Source organism: Balearica regulorum, chromosome 5 (assembly GCF_011004875.1).
Source record: "Balearica regulorum gibbericeps isolate bBalReg1 chromosome 5, bBalReg1.pri, whole genome shotgun sequence".
Classification (NCBI taxonomy): domain Eukaryota; kingdom Metazoa; phylum Chordata; class Aves; order Gruiformes; family Gruidae; genus Balearica; species Balearica regulorum.
In genome coordinates this window covers 52249443-52269828 of record NC_046188.1, presented here as the reverse complement: position 1 = coordinate 52269828, position 20386 = coordinate 52249443, and the positions used below count along the sequence as shown (strand labels likewise).

Genomic DNA, 20386 nt, shown 5'->3' with positions numbered 1-20386 from the left:
TGTTTACAGAAGCTATTTGCTGACTTCAGCCAAATTTAACTGCAAAAATGAAAATCTCAAACACAGCTAAATGTCAACAGATTTTGAGAAAAGTGGTTTTTACAAATGAGTCAAAGAAAAGTATGGCTATAGTGTCAGCACAGAAATTGTTAGACAACAAAGAATCCACAGAGGAGAGTGACCTCGTAAATGCCCCAGGAAAAAAGTCTCAGTTACATCTCACAATGAAACCAAAGAAATTCTTAGAAACCCATACCAAAGCAGAAATAAGGCTTCATTAGTTCTGGAGCTTGCTTTGTAAACTGACGAAACTTCTTAGGTCAGCTACCTCTCCCCTTCAAATAAATTAGCTCTCTAATCATAGTATTCTAAAGATACAAAACTTCTGGAGTTTCATTTTCTGTGTATTCCTACCAATGTCTGTATTCTAAGCTGCAATACATTTGGTAGGGCTAGTAGTAGCACAAAATGATGCCATTGATTCTTTAGGTAGCAAAGATGCTTGTATACAGGTTTCACTGTGGCTCAAGCAGTTACTTTAAGTTCTCAGAAAGGTAAAGCACAACTAGTGTTCATTAATGGAGACAAAATAATGCCAAAAGAAATTTTCACACACAACAGAAGCTATGGATTACCCTCATTGTACTTCAGATGATTCAAGACAGATGTCCATCTCTCAGCAAATCACCTTCAGCTCCCCTTACACTAAGATCAGATAAACAGGCACTTTAGAATGCAATTCAGCTAACCTCCTTTGGAGATATCCCTTGTTGTGAGACAAAGGAATCTAAAAAATGGCTATTGCTCTCCATTTCACGTAAAGGAAGCCTAGGATTACTAGGTCAGAGATGGACATCTGTTTTGCAAACATAATTTGGAGACCCTTTACTAGCATACTAGCCATACATCCCTCAAAGTTCAAGCACTGTGAATGAACTTCATATTCTCATAGCTGAGGGACTACCTTTTTAGTGAGAATACATAATTGTGGTGAACTAAGTTCTAATATACACAGCCCTGCTAAAATAAGATCTGGTGCTGAATTAGAAGTTTCTCTGAGTCATCTGAAACACTTCATAATGTAATATTCATCTTTGACTTTGTTCTGGCAGACAGCATCAACTTCTGCCCCACCTTACATGTTGGGTCCTCCGGACAGTACCTTCTAAGATTTCAATTTTTAAGGAGCCAGAAATAGATATCTCCCAAAATTTAGGAAATATGTCAGTTGACTTCCTATAACATGAAAAAGAACTTTTCTTCTCTTTTAAAACTCAGGCTTATCAAGACAGCACATGAATTAAGTACAAAACCAGTGTTTTTTGAAATGTGCTTTTAATCATTCAGAGAAAATAAGCTGATTATAAAAGGAACAAAAAGGCTCAGTACTTGGAAAAATACAAATTTGTGTTCTTATTTTGTGCACAAATAAATAGAACACTGTTAACAATAATCAGAGAACAAACAGGATACAGCAACTAGGAAAAGCAAAGTTCAAAAGTAGTCAAGGAAGATGAGAATGGTGCATAGTCCTTTTAGTTGATTGCTGCTAGGTTTTTTTCCCTTCATTTTGATGTTAAGCTGATGGCCCTCTTGATACGGTTCAGAGTGCTCACCTTGTCATTTTCTTCTGTGTTCTGCAACTCACTGGATTGTGAGGTGCTACATTCAGTGTCTTGACAGCTGCAACTTTCCACGTATACATACTTATGTGAAATCGAATGCCCAGTGGGGCATTTCAGCTCCACTTCCTTCACACTAGTGCTTGATTCCCTGCAGCAGGAACAGCTGTGCTCCATAGAATTGGCCTCAGCAGAGTATCTGTTAACATGGAAAATGGCAACATTACTCTGAGCCAGAAGCCACCATAAAGGAGAGGGTGAAATTAGGTACAGAACTCCTGTGAGAAGTTTGGAATAATATGTAGAAGAGTCACAGTTGTGGCTAATGAAAGTGCTATGCTCATCTGACAGAGCAGTGGTTATAACAATATGCCTTTAATATTCATTGCCATTTGCTCAGATTTTTTTCTGGTAAAACAATTAGTATGGAAGTCCTAGTTAAAAAAAAACAACAGTGAGTTCTAGGAGCTCAGCTTCCTTAGATTTTTCTCATCATCCCAGTGCTGATGGATGTTAAATACACCAGATCAACAATTAAGGGCTGACAAAGCCCTGACCTGAATAAGAAAACTGCATAGATAAGTAGCTGCAATGCCATCACATCAATCAACTGGCTACAAGGCTATAATCACATCACATAAATCAAAGTGCTTATTCCAAACCAGGCTGTGTTAACAGGAAGGGGAAGCAGCAGGTCTTTCTGTTCCTATCTCACAGCAAAGTATTTCTTGCAGCCTTTTGTTCATCTGCTTCCCAAGCACCATTCTTAACCTGCAGAATCTGTCAATATCAGGCTATAAACTATGTCGACAACCATCTTTTTCTTATATTTGTGTGCAGAGGCATCCACAGCAAGACTCTTAAGATGATAAGACACTTCAAAATACTAATAAACCCACTGGCTAATTGGGGTTCAATCTGAGACTAAAGATCAGTTTTCTCCCATGTAAGGTGCCTGGTGGCATATTCAGCAAATGACAGTTTCTTTGGTGAGTTAGAATGACGTTTCTCCCGTGTTTTAATAGCTCAGTACCAAGTGTCCTACTAGCCACTTTCTCATAGCCACTTTATTGTAGATTCTCTCATTTCAGAGAAAAATGTACAGTGAAACTATTAACACCACCCTAAAGCTTTTTTTTCTAATTTCTTTACTGTATAAAAACTGCACGTTTGAATCTTCCTTTAAAAGGTGTACATATATTTCATTTTAGATGTTAATTATTGAGAAGCAGCTTTTTAGCTTATGAGCATCAGGTCTGGCTGCTCTCTGGGATTATTCCCATTACAGGAAATAATTCATGTTTTTTTGTGATGATTTCTAGCTAAGGTGGTCTGACATAAATGACAGACAAACCAGCTCTTAATGAATGAATAGACCTTATCATAGCTGTCTGAATCCTAAGGCAATTTAATGCACTTTTCTGCTTTGTATTAAGACAAATCAACTGTTCAGTCAGAGATTTCATGATTTTGTGCCTGCGATTTGGGGAGCTGATAGTTTCAGGTCAGTGCCAGCAAAATTCAAATCTCATTGTCTGATCAGTTTACTTACAGTGAGAAGGTTCCACATGTTCCTTCACATTCAGTCATGACAACTCTGTCTACAGAACGGCAACCCTTATAGACAATAAAGTCTTTTCTTTGACGGACAGAGCACGGCGTGGGACTATCCAGAGGTGCACCTATAGGGAAAGATCAGAAAATACTTTCAGTAAAATAGCTCCAAAAGTTCCTTGCAGTTCAGCACTCTCTGGGCTTCACTAGTGCACTTAAAGAATTGTCTTAAGTGGTCTTTCTGCTTCAGTTTAAACTTTCCCAGAGAGATCAGATAGTGAATGCTTGGAATAACAAACATAAATATAGAAGTATCTAATTAAATACAAAAATAACAGCCTCTATGGCTGGAAAATGGGTTAATTGAAGAAAAAAATTCATTCTCTGTATTGTTGATTCAGGTACACTGGCATACTTACAGGTTCTGCAACAACCATTAGGTAAGAATGTAATAGTTCCCTGAAAGAACAAAGAAACAGGAAAAAAATATTATTTTCTTTCCCTGTATTAAAGAGTTTTTATGCCAATAACTGAGAAGAGCAATTCTTCAATTACTGGAAATAACCAGCAAAATCTCTAGCATTGATCCAAATAAACAAAGATAATGGGCTCTTCCAGACTTGAAATCTATCAATTTACAAAGGATTGTGGAAATAAAGATAATGCTTTGAAGGAAATCTACAATTAACATCATGCAATTTTTCCTCAGAAATAACTCCAAAAAATGTTTTCTCAGAGACTTCTCTATTTGAATAGGGAGTATGCATGATATTACTGGCAGCCTACTGACTAAACAGCTTGTGTTTCTGTGACATTCAAGAAAATATGGTTCTTGTTCAGTCAGGACACTGCACAAAGCAATCAGTGAGGACTTTGTATCTCAGTGCTGACCAGTGTTTTGGCTACTGAGAGACAGCCACCAGTTATAAGCCTTGAACTCTCACCTAAATATCTTATTTTATATACTCTATAGGTCTGTGCATGGATGCAGCAGAAACTTTTGCCCTTCTGACTGAGCAACTTTGGTGAAAGGTCATCAGAGCTTAATTTGACTTTTCCTGGTAATTAGATAGCTGAACTAAACTGAAGTAATCTATGCATTGAGTAGAGGGTAACTTTTCCATATTTACTTACAGGTTTGCAGCTGTCCTCATTGAATGCTGGACAGGTAATCTCAGATGTGGAAGAGATAAGCTGGTTGTGGATATTTACACAGCTATAAATGGTGCAGTTGTTGTAAGGATCATTTTTAAACTCTCCAGGCTGCAAGCAATATACAAAATGTAATAAGGAAGGCTGAAGGGAGCTCAGACAGAAATTTTCCTATCATCTGACAATGACTTTCCCCTTGTTTCCCAGTGAATTATTTTTAGGTTAACCGTCATTTTCAATACAGATTGTTACATGAATTGCAGTATACCGTATGTGGAGAGAATCTTCAGTTTTATATGGAATTTCCATCAGGAAAGAAAAATTCCTCTAAAGTATATAGAGTATATTAGAGTTATTAACAAAATCATCCATGCCAATAGATATTGCCTAGGGAAAGCCAAACTGTTATATGGTAATTAAGAACAATTCTAAACTTTCACCCTGCAGGGCAATAAAATTTTTTCATATGCAGGCTTCACTAGTGTTTTTCGGTACGCAGAAATCAAGTAATACAGAAAAGCCCAAGCTTCCAGACATCACAAGAAAAACCCTTCCAATGGTATTGGATTTGTCATTCCAGGAAGAGCCTTCCAGAAAATTGGATTTCATGAGTCCTTCATTCAGGCCAAAAAGTTGTAGATAGGCTTTGCTTTAGTGAGCCTCTGACCTTTCAGGTGCAAACTTACACTAAGCCTTATCTCTAACAAGGAGATGTTCTCCCTCTGAATGGGGGAACTTTACAAATTTGGTAGAGACATATGATGTAGAGCATACTTACACTTAAGATGAGGTCAGAAGTGTTTGCTGTATGTATAACACATTTAGTCTGCACACATTTTCCACAACATTCACCTTTCACTGGTTGATGTTCATATCCCTAGATATTAAAATTAATTAAAAATGAAAGCACTGTGATAGATGCATTTTTGAGAAATAAATGAAAACACACTAACCCATTAATTGATTATGCTTTGAAGTGCACTCTAGATTTTTGCCTTTGTGTGCCTTCCTGTGTTCCAACCCAATGGAAGACAAGTCATAAAACAAGGCTATCAATGGAATAAATTAAAGCACTATAATAAATATGCCTAATAATTAAATATCACTCCATTAAGTGCTCTACAGAAATTTCCCAGCTAATCCTCCCAGTGTGAACTGAATACTGTAAGTTACACTGTCAAGCTTCATGCAATAGATTGCTCAAGGACAGTTGATGTCCATGCTGGAGGTGGGCTCTGTATTTCTGCTCCCTGGCCTTTGCTTATATCACTCATTGATCAAACTGCTTTTCACATACATGGATTTTTTTTTTTTGGGGGGGGGGGGGGGGGGAGGATGTTCTTTGTTTTAAGTTTGTCACTTACTGGTTGACAATATGTGTTGCATGGAACATGTTCACATGAGATGATATTCAGTTGAGTGCTGACATTAACTTCATTAGTGCAGAAACAATTCTGACACTTATCAACAAAGACTGAGGAATTAGGCTACAAATGTTAAGAAAAAAAGTTCTATATTAATGAGATATTACATGCATGACACACATTTCTTAATTTCAAAAAAATCTGTAAACCAAGTAATGGAAAAGGACACAATCATAAACACTATTGGATAGCTATTTGGATAGCCATTTATGAAGACAACATTTTAAATATTGAATTTAATTTAATGTATGTCTTTACTGAAGTCCTATATAGCAATGATAAACTCAGATATTAAAAGGACAGGTGTCATACAAATACCTGCAATAAAACAATTGCTAGACTCAACAGAATTTATTAAGAATCAAAGTCTGTTTAGAATAATATTTCTTTACAATTCATTTTTGAATGAATTTTTGCAGTCTTAAAATTGCAATAACATGCTGACAGTAAATGTGGACTGACTTTTTAAAATGCATTCACACTTTAAACCCAAATGTCTCTCTGATACTGACATACAAACAACTCTTCAGTCTCTTTCATACACAACAACCTTTTCAGAAAAGATTTAGACTTTGTGAAATTGATTAACTCCTGACAGGAATTTCAAAAATATTGATTGTACTAGATAAATCTCCTCATAGTACTTCTGATAAAGTATAGTAACTGGTCTTTTAAGCATTTTCATACTGTTGAAATAGAAACTTACCAAGAACTCGGCATTCTGATGTACACAAACTCTCTTGGGAACTGTTAACAAGCAAAGAGTTAGGTGGTTACATAAGAGGGGAAAAAAAAAGTCTTCACACCACTCAAGTTAAACTGATTTCTTCCACAATGAATCACAATGCATATGGTCAAATACGTTTGTTATTCCCCATTTCTGGTAGCAGATATGACATATATAAAGTATAAGACCAAATACCGCATGTGCAAAAAGGGAGCAAGAGTTGGCCCAATATACACAGTTCAGTTCATAGCCAAGAGTGTCCACTTACTTAATAGGTACAAGTAGTTCCCTGTGTCAATTACCAAGAACAAAGCAAACTGAAAAGTTATCTTCTATTGCGCATGCTTACAGGGACATTTTGCTAGATCAAGCTGAGACCACAGGCCCAGCTAATTCTGTAGCTGTTCCTGCATGTATTTACAACCAGGAGAATTGAACTTAAGCCACCTGAGCTATTTCTGATTTCTTAGTTGTTTGTCATAACCATAGAAGTAGTAACCAATGTTAATAGTAACCAATTTGTAGAATCTGACTGTGTTTATTACTTCTTTCAAGAGGCTGTTGCATACAGTCTTACTAAGTATGATGCTACATTATATAATATATAATGCTAATAATTATAATATATTTCCAAGGGACTTACCACACTGGTACACAGGACAGCACTGACCACTGGGAATATGAGAATGAACTTCAAATCCCAGTTTACACTTGGGGGCTTTAGTTGTGCACAAGCTTGTATTGCATTCTGGGGGAAAAAAAAAAAGTGCACTAAATCATGACTACTAGAAACAGGCATGTATCAAAGCATTTAGGGTAGACTTTCCATTGCTAGGAAATAGTCCAAATCCTCTCCAAAGAAACAAATTGCAGAAATAGAGCACATATTTTCCTAGTGAATCCAGGCACTGGATTGGGGGACTGCACTAGTTTATGAAACTTTTTCTACTATGTAATTACCAAGTGTTAAAAATGTATCACAATTCTTTGCAGAGAAGTAGTGGACAACTGTCTCTCCAAGGTTGTAGGCAACCGCTGTAAAATGTAAACCCACATAGAATTCGATAATCTGTCTGTATTTTACTTGAATAAAACATGGTACCGAACTCAAGAACTGTAGATTCAGTTATGTTGCATCCCATAATTGTAAATTCAGTTATGCTGAGTCATTGCAGTATTAAAATACATTTTCCCTAACACTGGGCAAGCTGATTTTAAAAAGCCTGAGGAAAGATACTATTTTGTGACTCCCTGCTGCAAGTCTCTGGTGCTAAACTAGTTCAGTTCTTTTCCTTTCTATTCCTAAAAAGTATAGAAAGACTAGAAACAAAAGTAAAAACTCACTGCAGGTGACAATGGGGCAGCAGGAGTCTTCAGAATTGACTTCATTGACTGCATAGAAGCCTTCTCCATCACAACTGGTCTTACTTTGTTTGGCACATTCATGAGGCTTACATACAATGCCATTTCCACCTTCCAGGCAAATACAGTCCTGACAGTCTACTATAAACTTTTCCCCAAACTGTCATTAAAGAAAATAAAGTGAGTGATTGCATAGTTACCAATTAAAAAGAACAGAAGTAAAAACAAATGAAAAATTGGGAGACCACAAAACAAGACTGCACCAGCGGAGACCACTCTCCTCTCCCCACTCCCAGCCTCTACTTGAAATACAAAAGCATATGGCAGCTTACCTCTCTTGGTATCTTATCCACTCCAACACAGCCTGTGAAAATATAAAAATAAACTTCCATTACCACACATGTAACAGTAGATATCTCTACTATATGTTGTATGAGTATTGCATACAGTCAGATCTATGGCGTATGCATGAGAAGGAAACAACAAAGAGGAAACAAACATGGATCCAAGTGAAGCAATAAAACTCACCACAGGTTTTCACACAGACATCCACACCAGAGTCATACAGCATTGTTCCATTAGGACAGAAACAGCCTTCAACTTGTCGAGTTGAAGTTTCGTTTTGTTGACTGTGTGAGACAGAATGTTCAGAGGAACACCATTAGTGTCAGAGGCACACAGAGGAAGATTATGCCAAATAACCTTTCACTCAAGATACAGTGGTAAGTGATCTGCACATTTGTGATTTAGGGATTGTCAGTCTTCATGTTTGGTGCAGCCAAACAACATAAACAGTACAGGCACCCAGATTTAGGATCAAGAGAATAGTGGTACCAAATTTGACAGTCAGTTTAAGACACGACAGGAAACTGATTTCTCTCATCCATCTCTGCATTAGATATGACTGAACAGTTGTATGAGCTATAACTAATAGTGAAGGAATTATTTACCTTGATGTGCAGGTCATCTCTTTAATAGGACCACATGCTCTGTATTCTTTATCTGAGGGGCAGTTATAAGCTGGAATGGGAGAGTAAAAAGGAGGAAGAGCTCAGTAACAATATCATATAAAAGTCACATGACCTTATGCCAAGAAATTAAACACTGACTACTGATTTTCATATGTATCTTTGACAATCTTGAGAAGCAAAGAGAAAAAAATCCCAGATATCAGACCAGATATCATATCTACAAAAAAGTATCTACTAATACAGATGTTGCTGGCACGGTCAATAGAGGTATATTTTTGCAGGCTCATTTATCATTTCCATTGTTAAAAATGTTACCTGTAAAATTACTTAAGGAAAACAGCTGGTGTGATTTATTGGTGTCTCAGAAAGCAATATGACTTACTCTTAGGACATTATTGCTGAAACAGTTCCATATATGCTTCCCTAATAGTTCAAGATAAATGGCCAAATACTTACAGCAAACACCATTGGTATGACTTCTCCAGTCAATGCATATACTTTGATCAGCACAGGTGGCAGCATAGATCTGCAGACTTGAGCATTCCAGGTCTAAGTTGGGAAGTACACAACTATCAAAAACGCAGGCTGCATAGTACTTTTCAGGACGGACAAAGCCATGACACGGCTCAAACACACTAAAACAGAAACATATATCATTATTAGATACTGAATAATCCATTAATTCTACAGTGGGCTTAACATGCTATAATATGGCAACAGTGGCACTTAAGGAGATGTGAACAAGGACTTTTACGGAGACATTTCTACTAAGAGCACTTATCTAGATTGTAACCTTTCAACATATTTTAAAGCATTCTCCCCTCACCTACAAAACACTCAGGCACCAATATTTTCTGTCCAGGAGCTACATGAATATTGAGTGTAATCATGAACTACTTTTCAAAAGATATTTTATTTGATTGTTTTGTTTTGTTTTCATTCTGACACCATGTTCTCAAAATGAAGATCTCTGTTTTCAATTGGTCTCCATTTTCTGCTAAGTGTGTGTGGGAAAAGGCAAGAGCGTAGGACAGTGGAGGGCAGAAAGCATAGAAGAATGTGAGAAAATCAAGGAAGTTTAATGTAGCAGCCAGATGGTTGGAAGCAAGCTATCAGCAAAGAGTGACATCTAGAAACAGCAAAAGAAATGAAAGCAACCCACAAAGCTACAAGAAATGGAGCAATAGTTAGAAACACTTTTTATTGAGAAATGAACCCTAAAATTGCCACTTAGTTTGAAGATCAAAGGCTTATAAACCCCAGAGGAATGTCTACCTTCCCAAAAGAAGCTCGCAGATCGAAGATTCTTTGCAAGGCTGCATTGGGGTTGTGCTAGGTGCTTTTGTAGGACTTAGGCCTGGAGAGCACTGTGGTTTGGAAGGATCAACAACTTGCCAATGATCTGCCATGGTTTCACAGTTTTCTGCAATGTTTCCATTTGGCAACATGCAGTCATCTGCCGTGTTGTTATTGCAAGTACCTGAAATTGGTAAGGGGAGAAAGAATTTGCTCACAGATTTGTTAGCAAATTCCATTCGCCTTTGTGGCAGGGCTGTCATTTACCTGTTTGTGGTTTACTAAGAGTACAAAAATTAAAAGAGTAAGCCTTACCACACTGTCCATGAGTGTTGTTACCAAACAGGCTGTAGGGCATTCTGATAGAAAAGGACAAGCCATTGTAGGTCACATTCATTTTTAATTCAGGAATTTCCACTACACGATTTATGCCTGATTCATAGATGCTCAACCCAAATTTTTTATAAGGTAAAGCCACTGCTTGTTTGTTTACTGTCACCTAACACAAAGAAAACAGAAAAGAGATGTATATTTAGTTTGACTTTAAAAAGCAATTCATTGTTCATTACTTTGCATTCGAGATACAATGTAAAGGCAAATAATGTGCTTTTAGTTTCTAACAAGTGTCCCTGTGTTTCTTTTTATGTTACTGGAAAGTTGAACTTTCCTTCTCTGAGCCAAAGAAAAGGCCTATCGGCACTGATGAACTAGTCTAAAATCCAGATTTAAAACCAGGTAAATTCTAGCACTCAACAGTTTTATTAGAGTGACTATAGCATTGAGGACACCTCGTGAAAGTGTGATATAAAATTCTTCTAATTTCCTAGTGCACAAAATTTTAGCTTTCTTGGCATAAAGGGAACATGCTTGTAGGAAAATTAAATGAATGAAATAAGCCAAAATCTGTATTATTTATTTAAATACTGTAGCCATGATACACCTATGGAACTAACACTACTTTTACTCAGCAACAGTAGATTTCCTCGCTTTGGAGGAAGAAAAAAGGGGGGTTCAAACATTGTAAATTTTCAACAATATGGTGCAACCTAATCTGTAATATTCCCACATAGTAATGTACAAAAATAAACCAAACGAACCCCACAAAAGCCTCAAAACAAACACTTCTCACACAACTTCTAAGCCCCAAAGCTGGGACACCATTTTTATCAATGAAATAAACACATAAGAGCCCCTATTCTGAAAAATTAAAAAAAGGTGACACCAATCAAAGCTAGTAATGGTACTTTTAAAAAATGCTTAAGCCCAGTATTTTAATTGTTATGTCAAGTTTGTATTGTATCCTCCCATTCAATATGAATTCTTTTCCTTTGCTACATTAATATTAATTATAAATGAATTTATTTTATATCCTTAACTCATAGCAATTTGTTCACATTTGTGTATTTAGCAGAGATAAGACACTGCAAATATTTGAGATAAAAAAGGAAAGAAGTTGTAGAAATTCTTCCCCATATTCAGAGTTAAAAAAGCAGTCCTTTAAAGCAGTCCTAATCCAAACTGTTATTAAATCTAAAACACAGATTCCTTTTTAATTTTTTCCCTAACATTCTGAATATAATTATCAGCTTCATGCTGTATTAATATATTAACCAAGAAATCAAAGGTAACATTCTCCAATACCTCTACTTGTAGAGTATTTGGTTTGACTGTTGCTATGCGCACTTCCTGAGTTTCGTGTCTCACAATGAGCGTTCGAGGACAGGAGACTACATCCCGTGTATCACAATGGTAGTTATCAATGTAGACACCAAAGTTGTCAACTGTCTTATTAATCTCTTCCACAAGCACATATGTACAATTCCCTTGATAGCTGTAGTACAGTCCATCAAAAGTCATGTAATGTGGGTCTCCCCAGCCAGTGCAGTAGCCTACAAAACCATATAGCTAGGTTAGCTTCTTATGGCAACATACAGAATCAGATTAGACTACAAACAAAATCTGTAGATGTGGGATTCATTTCATCTGACTTTAAGCATTTAAATTTTAAAGTGTATATGTCAATGCATGAGCTTATTATCTAGAACTCTTCTATAATAATGAAAACCAGGCACTTTCATCTGACTTATTTCTGGTAGACAGTTGAGAATAAGATTAACTGCACCCTAGAGCTACCTTTACCAATAGTCTGAACAAGTAACTTATATGTAGGCTTCTAGCCTATAGGTGTCTGCATCTGGACATATAATCCTGCCTTGGGAGACCATTTTATTCTACTAACACAACAGAAATTATGGCAATCAAATTAAGTAAAAGCCCCTTATTAGCTACAAAGAATCAATGAAGCACTCCAAGCAGACCAACACTGGAAGTCTGAGGGTCACAGCCTTGCATGATACTTGTCCCCGATAAATATTGTTGCTCTTGACGCTAGTATTGTTCCCACAAGAGATAAAATATTTAACAGAATATATACTTACAGTCACACTCCCAGTGCCAACAGCATCCATCCTCATCAATGACTTGCACAGGAGAAAGTCCATTGGCGCATGTTGGTTTAGGAGGTGGATCACAGATTACAGGAATCACCTGGACTATATTGTCTTCTATACATATTACCTTAGTGCAGTTACAGAGCCACCATGACTCACCTGGCTGTGTTTGGAAAGACAGAGGGAGGGGGAAGAGAGAGAGAAACCTTATGAAACAGACTGCAACAGTTATGCCTGAATACGTTTTGCAGAGTTTTAAATCACCGTATGTTTATTGCCAATTTTTTACCCACTAGAAGTCTGAAAATGGGAAGGAAGTGCAGCAGTCAGCACCATCAAGACCTACAAGATGAGTTACCAATACTGAGATTTGACAAGTGAAAAACGTTACTTAAAAAGTCAAGCCAGTAGCCTGAATTGAGAATTCCCTTTTTTTTTTAATTTCAGCTATCTAAAAATTAAATGTCTTATCTAATCTCATCACCTAGACTCTCTCTGTAATCAACAGTGAAAGACACCGATCAAAATCAGTGATCAATATATGATTAATCCCCTTCCATGAATGCCTAGAACAGATTAACAGCTAAAGCTGCAGTGAACACCAGCTATTTGGGGATTAACGTCTAAGGTGATTATGTGCATGCATTGTGATTTTATGTGCTTTTTCTATCTTCCACCAGTTTTTCAGCCATGTATAATATTTATCCCTGCTGATCTATTCAGCAAGTTTGCAGACATCTAGGCTGTGAGGAGGCTTTAGAAACGTACAAGACATTAGCTTGTCTGTGTCAAAGGTGGAGGGTTCAAAAAACCCCAGAATTCTGAGTCAAATTTCATGAGCATTTGAACATGGTGATTTGTTACATAGTCCTCTCCTGAAACCAGTCTAGGACCCAGTACGACTCATTCCAAACTCAGACTAGTTCAGCCCTCTGTTTTCTTGTTGGGCTGCACTGTAAACATACAAACAACTTTTCCCCACTTTTGATCTACACAAAAGCAGAAACAGAAAAGACAGTTTAGCACCATTTATCCCTTGGTTACCTCCTCTTCAAAGCTATCCTACAATAAAGACAAACAATGAGCTATGATCTAACTGCTTGAAGAAAGTCTTTTTAAAACTATCCTTGAAGAACTAATAGCAGTACATAAGCTATCAAACCAAATATCACTGGAAGTCATGTTGATATCCAAGAAAAGAAACAGAATGGACTGATACTTCCTTTTCTATCCAGATTAATACCTACTCTGTATGTTACTAACAATGAAATTATGTGCCTAGTCTCCATTCAAAGCAGAATGCTAAAAAAACTCATGAAATCTACTCACTGCATAAGATTCATTAGGAAAAATAGAACAATTTCTTCCAGGAGTGGTTGGTGGTGGACTTGTAGTTGCACTAGAGGTACTGAGTGGAGTAACTGTACTGTACGTAGAACTTCCTGCAGTAGTGACGGAACTTGATGTTGCAGTTGGGCCAGAAGTACTAGCTGAGCCAGAGGAAACAAATTCGGAGATGATAGTGGTGGTGGTTGCCGTGATTGAGGTAAAATTACTAGAGGTTGTTCCTAAAGTGGTGGTAAAAGATTCTGTTGCAGTTGTACCAGAAGTGGTGGTTGACACGGGGCTGGTTGATACTGATGGTGGTGATACAGTGGTGCTGGCTGTATGCTCTGGGGAGGATGGTCCTACAGTTGTGGTTATGGTGATGGCAGATGATCCTGTAGGAGTAGTGACAGTTGCTGTTGTTGTCATTGGGCTGCCAGTTTCTGTTACTATTGTGGTGCTGTAGGGAGTGGGTCGTGAGGTTGTGGTGCTGACGGTGGTAGGTGATCCTGTTGGAGGGCTCCCAGTTCCAGTGGTAGTGGTCTCGGGGCTATGGGTTTGTGTTACTATTATGGTGCTGTGGGGAGGGAGTCCTGTGGTCGTGGGGCCTGAAGTGGTGGCTTCGGTGGTCAATCCTGTTTCAGTGACTCCAGAGGTGGTGACTGGCACTGGGCTTGTTGATAAGGGTGCTGTTGACTTTTGAATTGTGGTGCCTATGGAAGATGCTGTACTTTTTATTTCTGTTGTTCTAGTTGTTGGTAGTGGAGTAGATGAAGGAGTAACTGTAATACTTGTCTCTGTTGGTATTCCTGTTTCTGGTGTTGGATGCTCTTTAAGACAGGGAGAAAACACAGTATTTTAAGTAGGCACATTGCATTTTTTATTAACTTAATTTCATTTTCTAATAAGCAAGTTTAAACATAAAGCGTTTATACAGAAATAAAGCAGAAATTTTCTTATTACTAACTTACGTAACAGAAGGATTATTAAAAAAATCTCCTACATCTTGCACAGAGACATTGACGTAAACACTTTATCAATGATCAATGTTGTCATGGTATATTCTATGGATATACCACTGTTCTCTGTGCTACTTCATGTGGCATGTTCATGCTGATATTCATTATGCTCAGTCATTTGATTCCACTGAAACTGAGCAGTTGCTGGAACAATCAGTGTTCCACGTGGAACTCCCATGCCTCTAAGACTACTCATGCAGCTATTTCTGCATGCTAGGAACCCCATATTCACTTTTCTGCTGAAAAATGAATTCCTTCTCACATGACCAAGCCAGTTTTCATTATGGGCCTTTAAATTAGTTTTTTATTAGCATTTTATAAATTGTTCTTGATACTTAGAGTTCAGCGTCAGAGCCATCTCTTTGTGCTTTTACAGCATAATGTAAGAGACACATAGTAGATAGAGAAGCAGTAGAGTCCAGTCATAATGATGGAGTATAGGAGGAAGTAAGATATACTACTTCTCCTCACACAGTCCAAAAGGTCCTTCAATTAAAATTTATTCACATTGGGATGAGGACAGTCAAAGTCCTTCATGTTCAGAGAAATACAGGAACAGATAGTGTACTATAACAGAGACAGGTTCACTGGGATATTAAGGGGACTCACATTGTTGCCAAAACATAACCTTGCTTCAAAGCAGTGTGGGGTAAGCTGGAGAACAGTGCTGATGGGACCCTGGGAGATCCCATCTGCGCATACCTTTGGTCCATAGCAAGGGGCAACCTGCAAACTGAAATATTTCCCTAAACCCTGAAAGGGAAAACCTAAGCTAATCTATGACTCTATGATTTTTTGGCAATACATATCAACTACGCTCCCTCAGAGTAAAAAAATTAAGACACACATTAAACTGTCAATAAAGGCTGATTTCTCCCATAACAAGACAACAAGTAAAAACACAGTCAGACAATTACTTATTGGTTCTGAAGTCGGAACTGGCTGGGTGTTAGTAATTATTATTATTGTTGAGGGTGTGCTTGAAGAAGTCGAGGTGGGTGCCGGTGTGCTAGCAAGAGTCGTCGTTGTCCCCGGGGTTGTGCTGGTGGTGGTGCTGGGGGGTATCGTAGTGGTGGCGGTGCTGGTGGGAGGCTGTGACGGCGTTGGCGTGGGAGCAGTTGTCGATACGGTGGTAGAGGATGGAGTTGGGCCTGTTGAGAAACAGCAGGGAGAGAGAAAAAGCAAGGTGCAAGATGCATGAGTGGGACCCAATAGGCACCAAACAATGTCAGCGTGATGACGAAGTTCACTGAGTACTAGTGGATTTCAGCAACCCAAGACCACAGTTCACAGCAAGTGGCAAGCTGCAGAGCGAAACTGTTCCTGAAAGCCTGCCGGGGAAAACCTTCAAAGCTTCCTACAGCCAGAACTGCAGGTGAGCGGCAGAAAAGGCCACAAGGGAAACGCAAGAGAAGAAGGGGAAGAAAGTCGGCACAGCTGTGCCCAAACAGCGCCACAAATGACAGTGCCACAAAACCAAGCCCTACTCCCATGGCACGCCACGGGTCCCGCCGAGTACATTCTCTCCAGCTGAAGGACGAGGTCCAACAGCAGCAAAACCAAGATGTCCCATCAGCTCCGTATCTGCCTAAGCTGGGCAGAAGCAGCAGGATGAAAAACCTCCTCAGAGCCGTGTTGAGTCAGGGAACACAAGACCTTCCACCCAGGAACCCTGCACCCTCCTCGCTTCCGAAGCAGCCAGCCCAAGGGCTACCTTTGGGCACCAGCTCTCTCAGGGAACGCACAGCAATTACTCCCACCCCCTGACCCCATACAGAAGGCACAAGTTGAGGTGCTCGTGGGCCTCCATTCCTCCCACAGCAAGGCAACACGCAAGAGCACAGACCAGGCAAGTACCTGGAGGTGGTGTGGTCGGAGGTGGTAGGGAGGTGGTAGATGTTGGCGTGGGCAAGGATGTGCTTCTGGTAGTAGTCAAGGTGGGTGCCGGTGTGCTAGCAAGAGTCGTCGTTGTCCCCGGGGTTGTGCTGGTGGTGGTGCTGGGGGGTATCGTAGTGGTGGCGGTGCTGGTGGGAGGCTGTGACGGCGTTGGCGTGGGAGCAGTTGTCGATACGGTGGTAGAGGATGGAGTTGGGCCTGTTGAGAAACAGCAGGGAGAGAGAAAAAGCAAGGTGCAAGATGCATGAGTGGGACCCAATAGGCACCAAACAATGTCAGCGTGATGACGAAGTTCACTGAGTACTAGTGGATTTCAGCAACCCAAGACCACAGTTCACAGCAAGTGGCAAGCTGCAGAGCGAAACTGTTCCTGAAAGCCTGCCGGGGAAAACCTTCAAAGCTTCCTACAGCCAGAACTGCAGGTGAGCGGCAGAAAAGGCCACAAGGGAAACGCAAGAGAAGAAGGGGAAGAAAGTCGGCACAGCTGTGCCCAAACAGCGCCACAAATGACAGTGCCACAAAACCAAGCCCTACTCCCATGGCACGCCACGGGTCCCGCCGAGTACATTCTCTCCAGCTGAAGGACGAGGTCCAACAGCAGCAAAACCAAGATGTCCCATCAGCTCCGTATCTGCCTAAGCTGGGCAGAGGCAGCAGGATGAAAAACCTCCTCAGAGCCGTGTTGAGTCAGGGAACACAAGACCTTCCACCCAGGAACCCTGCACCCTCCTCACTTCCGAAACAGCCAGCCCAAGGGCTACCTTTGGGCACCAGCTCTCTCAGGGAACGCACAGCAATTACTCCCACCCCCTGACCCCATACAGAAGGCACAAGTTGAGGTGCTCGTGGGCCTCCATTCCTCCCACAGCAAGGCAACACGCAAGAGCACAGACCAGGCAAGTACCTGGAGGTGGTGTGGTCGGAGGTGGTAGGGAGGTGGTAGATGTTGGCGTGGGCAAGGATGTGCTTCTGGTAGTAGTCGAGGTGGGTGCCGGTGTGCTAGCAAGAGTCGTCGTTGTCCCCGGGGTTGTGCTGGTGGTGGTGCTGGGGGGTATCGTAGTGGTGGCGGTGCTGGTGGGAGGCTGTGACGGCGTTGGCGTGGGAGCAGTTGTCGATACGGTGGTAGAGGATGGAGTTGGGCCTGTTGAGAAACAGCAGGGAGAGAGAAAAAGCAAGGTGCAAGATGCATGAGTGGGACCCAATAGGCACCAAACAATGTCAGCGTGATGACGAAGTTCACTGAGTACTAGTGGATTTCAGCAACCCAAGACCACAGTTCACAGCAAGTGGCAAGCTGCAGAGCGAAACTGTTCCTGAAAGCCTGCCGGGGAAAACCTTCAAAGCTTCCTACAGCCAGAACTGCAGGTGAGCGGCAGAAAAGGCCACAAGGGAAACACAAGAGAAGAAGGGGAAGAAAGTCGGCACAGCTGTGCCCAAACAGCGCCACAAATGACAGTGCCACAAAACCAAGCCCTACTCCCATGGCACGCCACGGGTCCCGCCGAGTACATTCTCTCCAGCTGAAGGACGAGGTCCAACAGCAGCAAAACCAAGATGTCCCATCAGCTCCGTATCTGCCTAAGCTGGGCAGAAGCAGCAGGATGAAAAACCTCCTCAGAGCCGTGTTGAGTCAGGGAACACAAGACCTTCCACCCAGGAACCCTGCACCCTCCTCGCTTCCGAAACAGCCAGCCCAAGGGCTACCTTTGGGCACCAGCTCTCTCAGGGAACGCACAGCAATTACTCCCACCCCCTGACCCCATACAGAAGGCACAAGTTGAGGTGCTCGTGGGCCTCCATTCCTCCCACAGCAAGGCAACACGCAAGAGCACAGACCAGGCAAGTACCTGGAGGTGGTGTGGTTGGAGGTGGTAGGGAGGTGGTAGATGTTGGCGTGGGCAAGGATGTGCTTCTGGTAGTAGTCGAGGTGGGTGCCGGTGTGCTAGCAAGAGTCGTCGTTGTCCCCGGGGTTGTGCTGGTGGTGGTGCTGGGGGGTATCGTAGTGGTGGCGGTGCTGGTGGGAGGCTGTGACGGCGTTGGCGTGGGAGCAGTTGTCGATACGGTGGTAGAGGATGGAGTTGGGCCTGTTGAGAAACAGCAGGGAGAGAGAAAAAGCAAGGTGCAAGATGCATGAGTGGGACCCAATAGGCACCAAACAATGTCAGCGTGATGACGAAGTTCACTGAGTACTAGTGGATTTCAGCAACCCAAGACCACAGTTCACAGCAAGTGGCAAGCTGCAGAGCAAAACTGTTCCTGAAAGCCTGCCGGGGAAAACCTTCAAAGCTTCCTACAGCCAGAACTGCAGGTGAGCGGCAGAAAAGGCCACAAGGGAAACGCAAGAGGAGAAGGGGAAGAAAGTCGGCACAGCTGTGCCCAAACAGCGCCACAAATGACAGTGCCACAAAACCAAGCCCTACTCCCATGGCACGCCACGGGTCCCGCCGAGTACATTCTCTCCAGCTGAAGGACGAGGTCCAACAGCAGCAAAACCAAGATGTCCCATCAGCTCCGTATCTGCCTAAGCTGGGCAGAGGCAGCAGGATGAAAAACCTCCTCAGAGCCGTGTTGAGTCAGGGAACACAAGACCTTCCACCCAGGAACCCTGCACCCTCCTCACTTCCGAAACAGCCAGCCCAAGGGCTACCTTTGGGCACCAGCTCTCTCAGGGAACGCACAGCAATTACTCCCACCCCCTGACCCCATACAGAAGGCACAAGTTGAGGTGCTCGTGGGCCTCCATTCCTCCCACAGCAAGGCAACACGCAAGAGCACAGACCAGGCAAGTACCTGGAGGTGGTGTGGTCGGAGGTGGTAGGGAGGTGGTAGATGTTGGCGTGGGCAAGGATGTGCTTCTGGTAGTAGTCGAGGTGGGTGCCGGTGTGCTAGCAAGAGTCGTCGTTGTCCCCGGGGTTGTGCTGGTGGTGGTGCTGGGGGGTATCGTAGTGGTGGCGGTGCTGGTGGGAGGCTGTGACGGCGTTGGCGTGGGAGCAGTTGTCGATACGGTGGTAGAGGATGGAGTTGGGCCTGTTGAGAAACAGCAGGGAGAGAGAAAAAGCAAGGTGCAAGATGCATGAGTGGGACCCAATAGGCACCAAACAATGTCAGCGTGATGACGAAGTTCACTGAGTACTAGTGGATTTCAGCAACCCAAGACCACAGTTCACAGCAAGTGGCAAGCTGCAGAGCAAAACTGTTCCTGAAAGCCTGCCGGGGAAAACCTTCAAAGCTTCCTACAGCCAGAACTGCAGGTGAGCGGCAGAAAAGGCCACAAGGGAAACACAAGAGAAGAAGGGGAAGAAAGTCGGCACAGCTGTGCCCAAACAGCGCCACAAATGACAGTGCCACAAAACCAAGCCCTACTCCCATGGCACGCCACGGGTCCCGCCGAGTACATTCTCTCCAGCTGAAGGACGAGGTCCAACAGCAGCAAAACCAAGATGTCCCATCAGCTCCGTATCTGCCTAAGCTGGGCAGAGGCAGCAGGATGAAAAACCTCCTCAGAGCCGTGTTGAGTCAGGGAACACAAGACCTTCCACCCAGGAACCCTGCACCCTCCTCACTTCCGAAACAGCCAGCCCAAGGGC

General features: G+C 41.7%; 1 protein-coding gene across 1 annotated transcript in view; it reads right to left on the bottom strand.

The window, feature by feature from the left end:
• Nucleotides 1-1387: 1387 nt before the first annotated feature.
• MUC2 (mucin 2, oligomeric mucus/gel-forming) overlaps nt 1388-20386 on the bottom strand; it is a 69023-nt gene continuing 50024 nt past the window's right edge. The window contains 22 exon segments of the mRNA XM_075753028.1: nt 1388-1821; nt 3175-3304; nt 3596-3635; nt 4311-4439; nt 5107-5205; nt 5693-5815; nt 6459-6499; nt 7123-7227; nt 7824-8001; nt 8174-8205; nt 8370-8470; nt 8792-8861; nt 9269-9447; nt 10088-10292; nt 10424-10607; nt 11750-11997; nt 12547-12721; nt 13888-14393; nt 16746-16997; nt 17704-17904; nt 18674-18883; nt 19690-19826. Of these exon segments, the coding sequence (XP_075609143.1) occupies nt 1566-1821; nt 3175-3304; nt 3596-3635; nt 4311-4439; nt 5107-5205; nt 5693-5815; nt 6459-6499; nt 7123-7227; nt 7824-8001; nt 8174-8205; nt 8370-8470; nt 8792-8861; nt 9269-9447; nt 10088-10292; nt 10424-10607; nt 11750-11997; nt 12547-12721; nt 13888-14393; nt 16746-16997; nt 17704-17904; nt 18674-18883; nt 19690-19826 (3601 nt within the window). The 3' untranslated portion in view covers nt 1388-1565.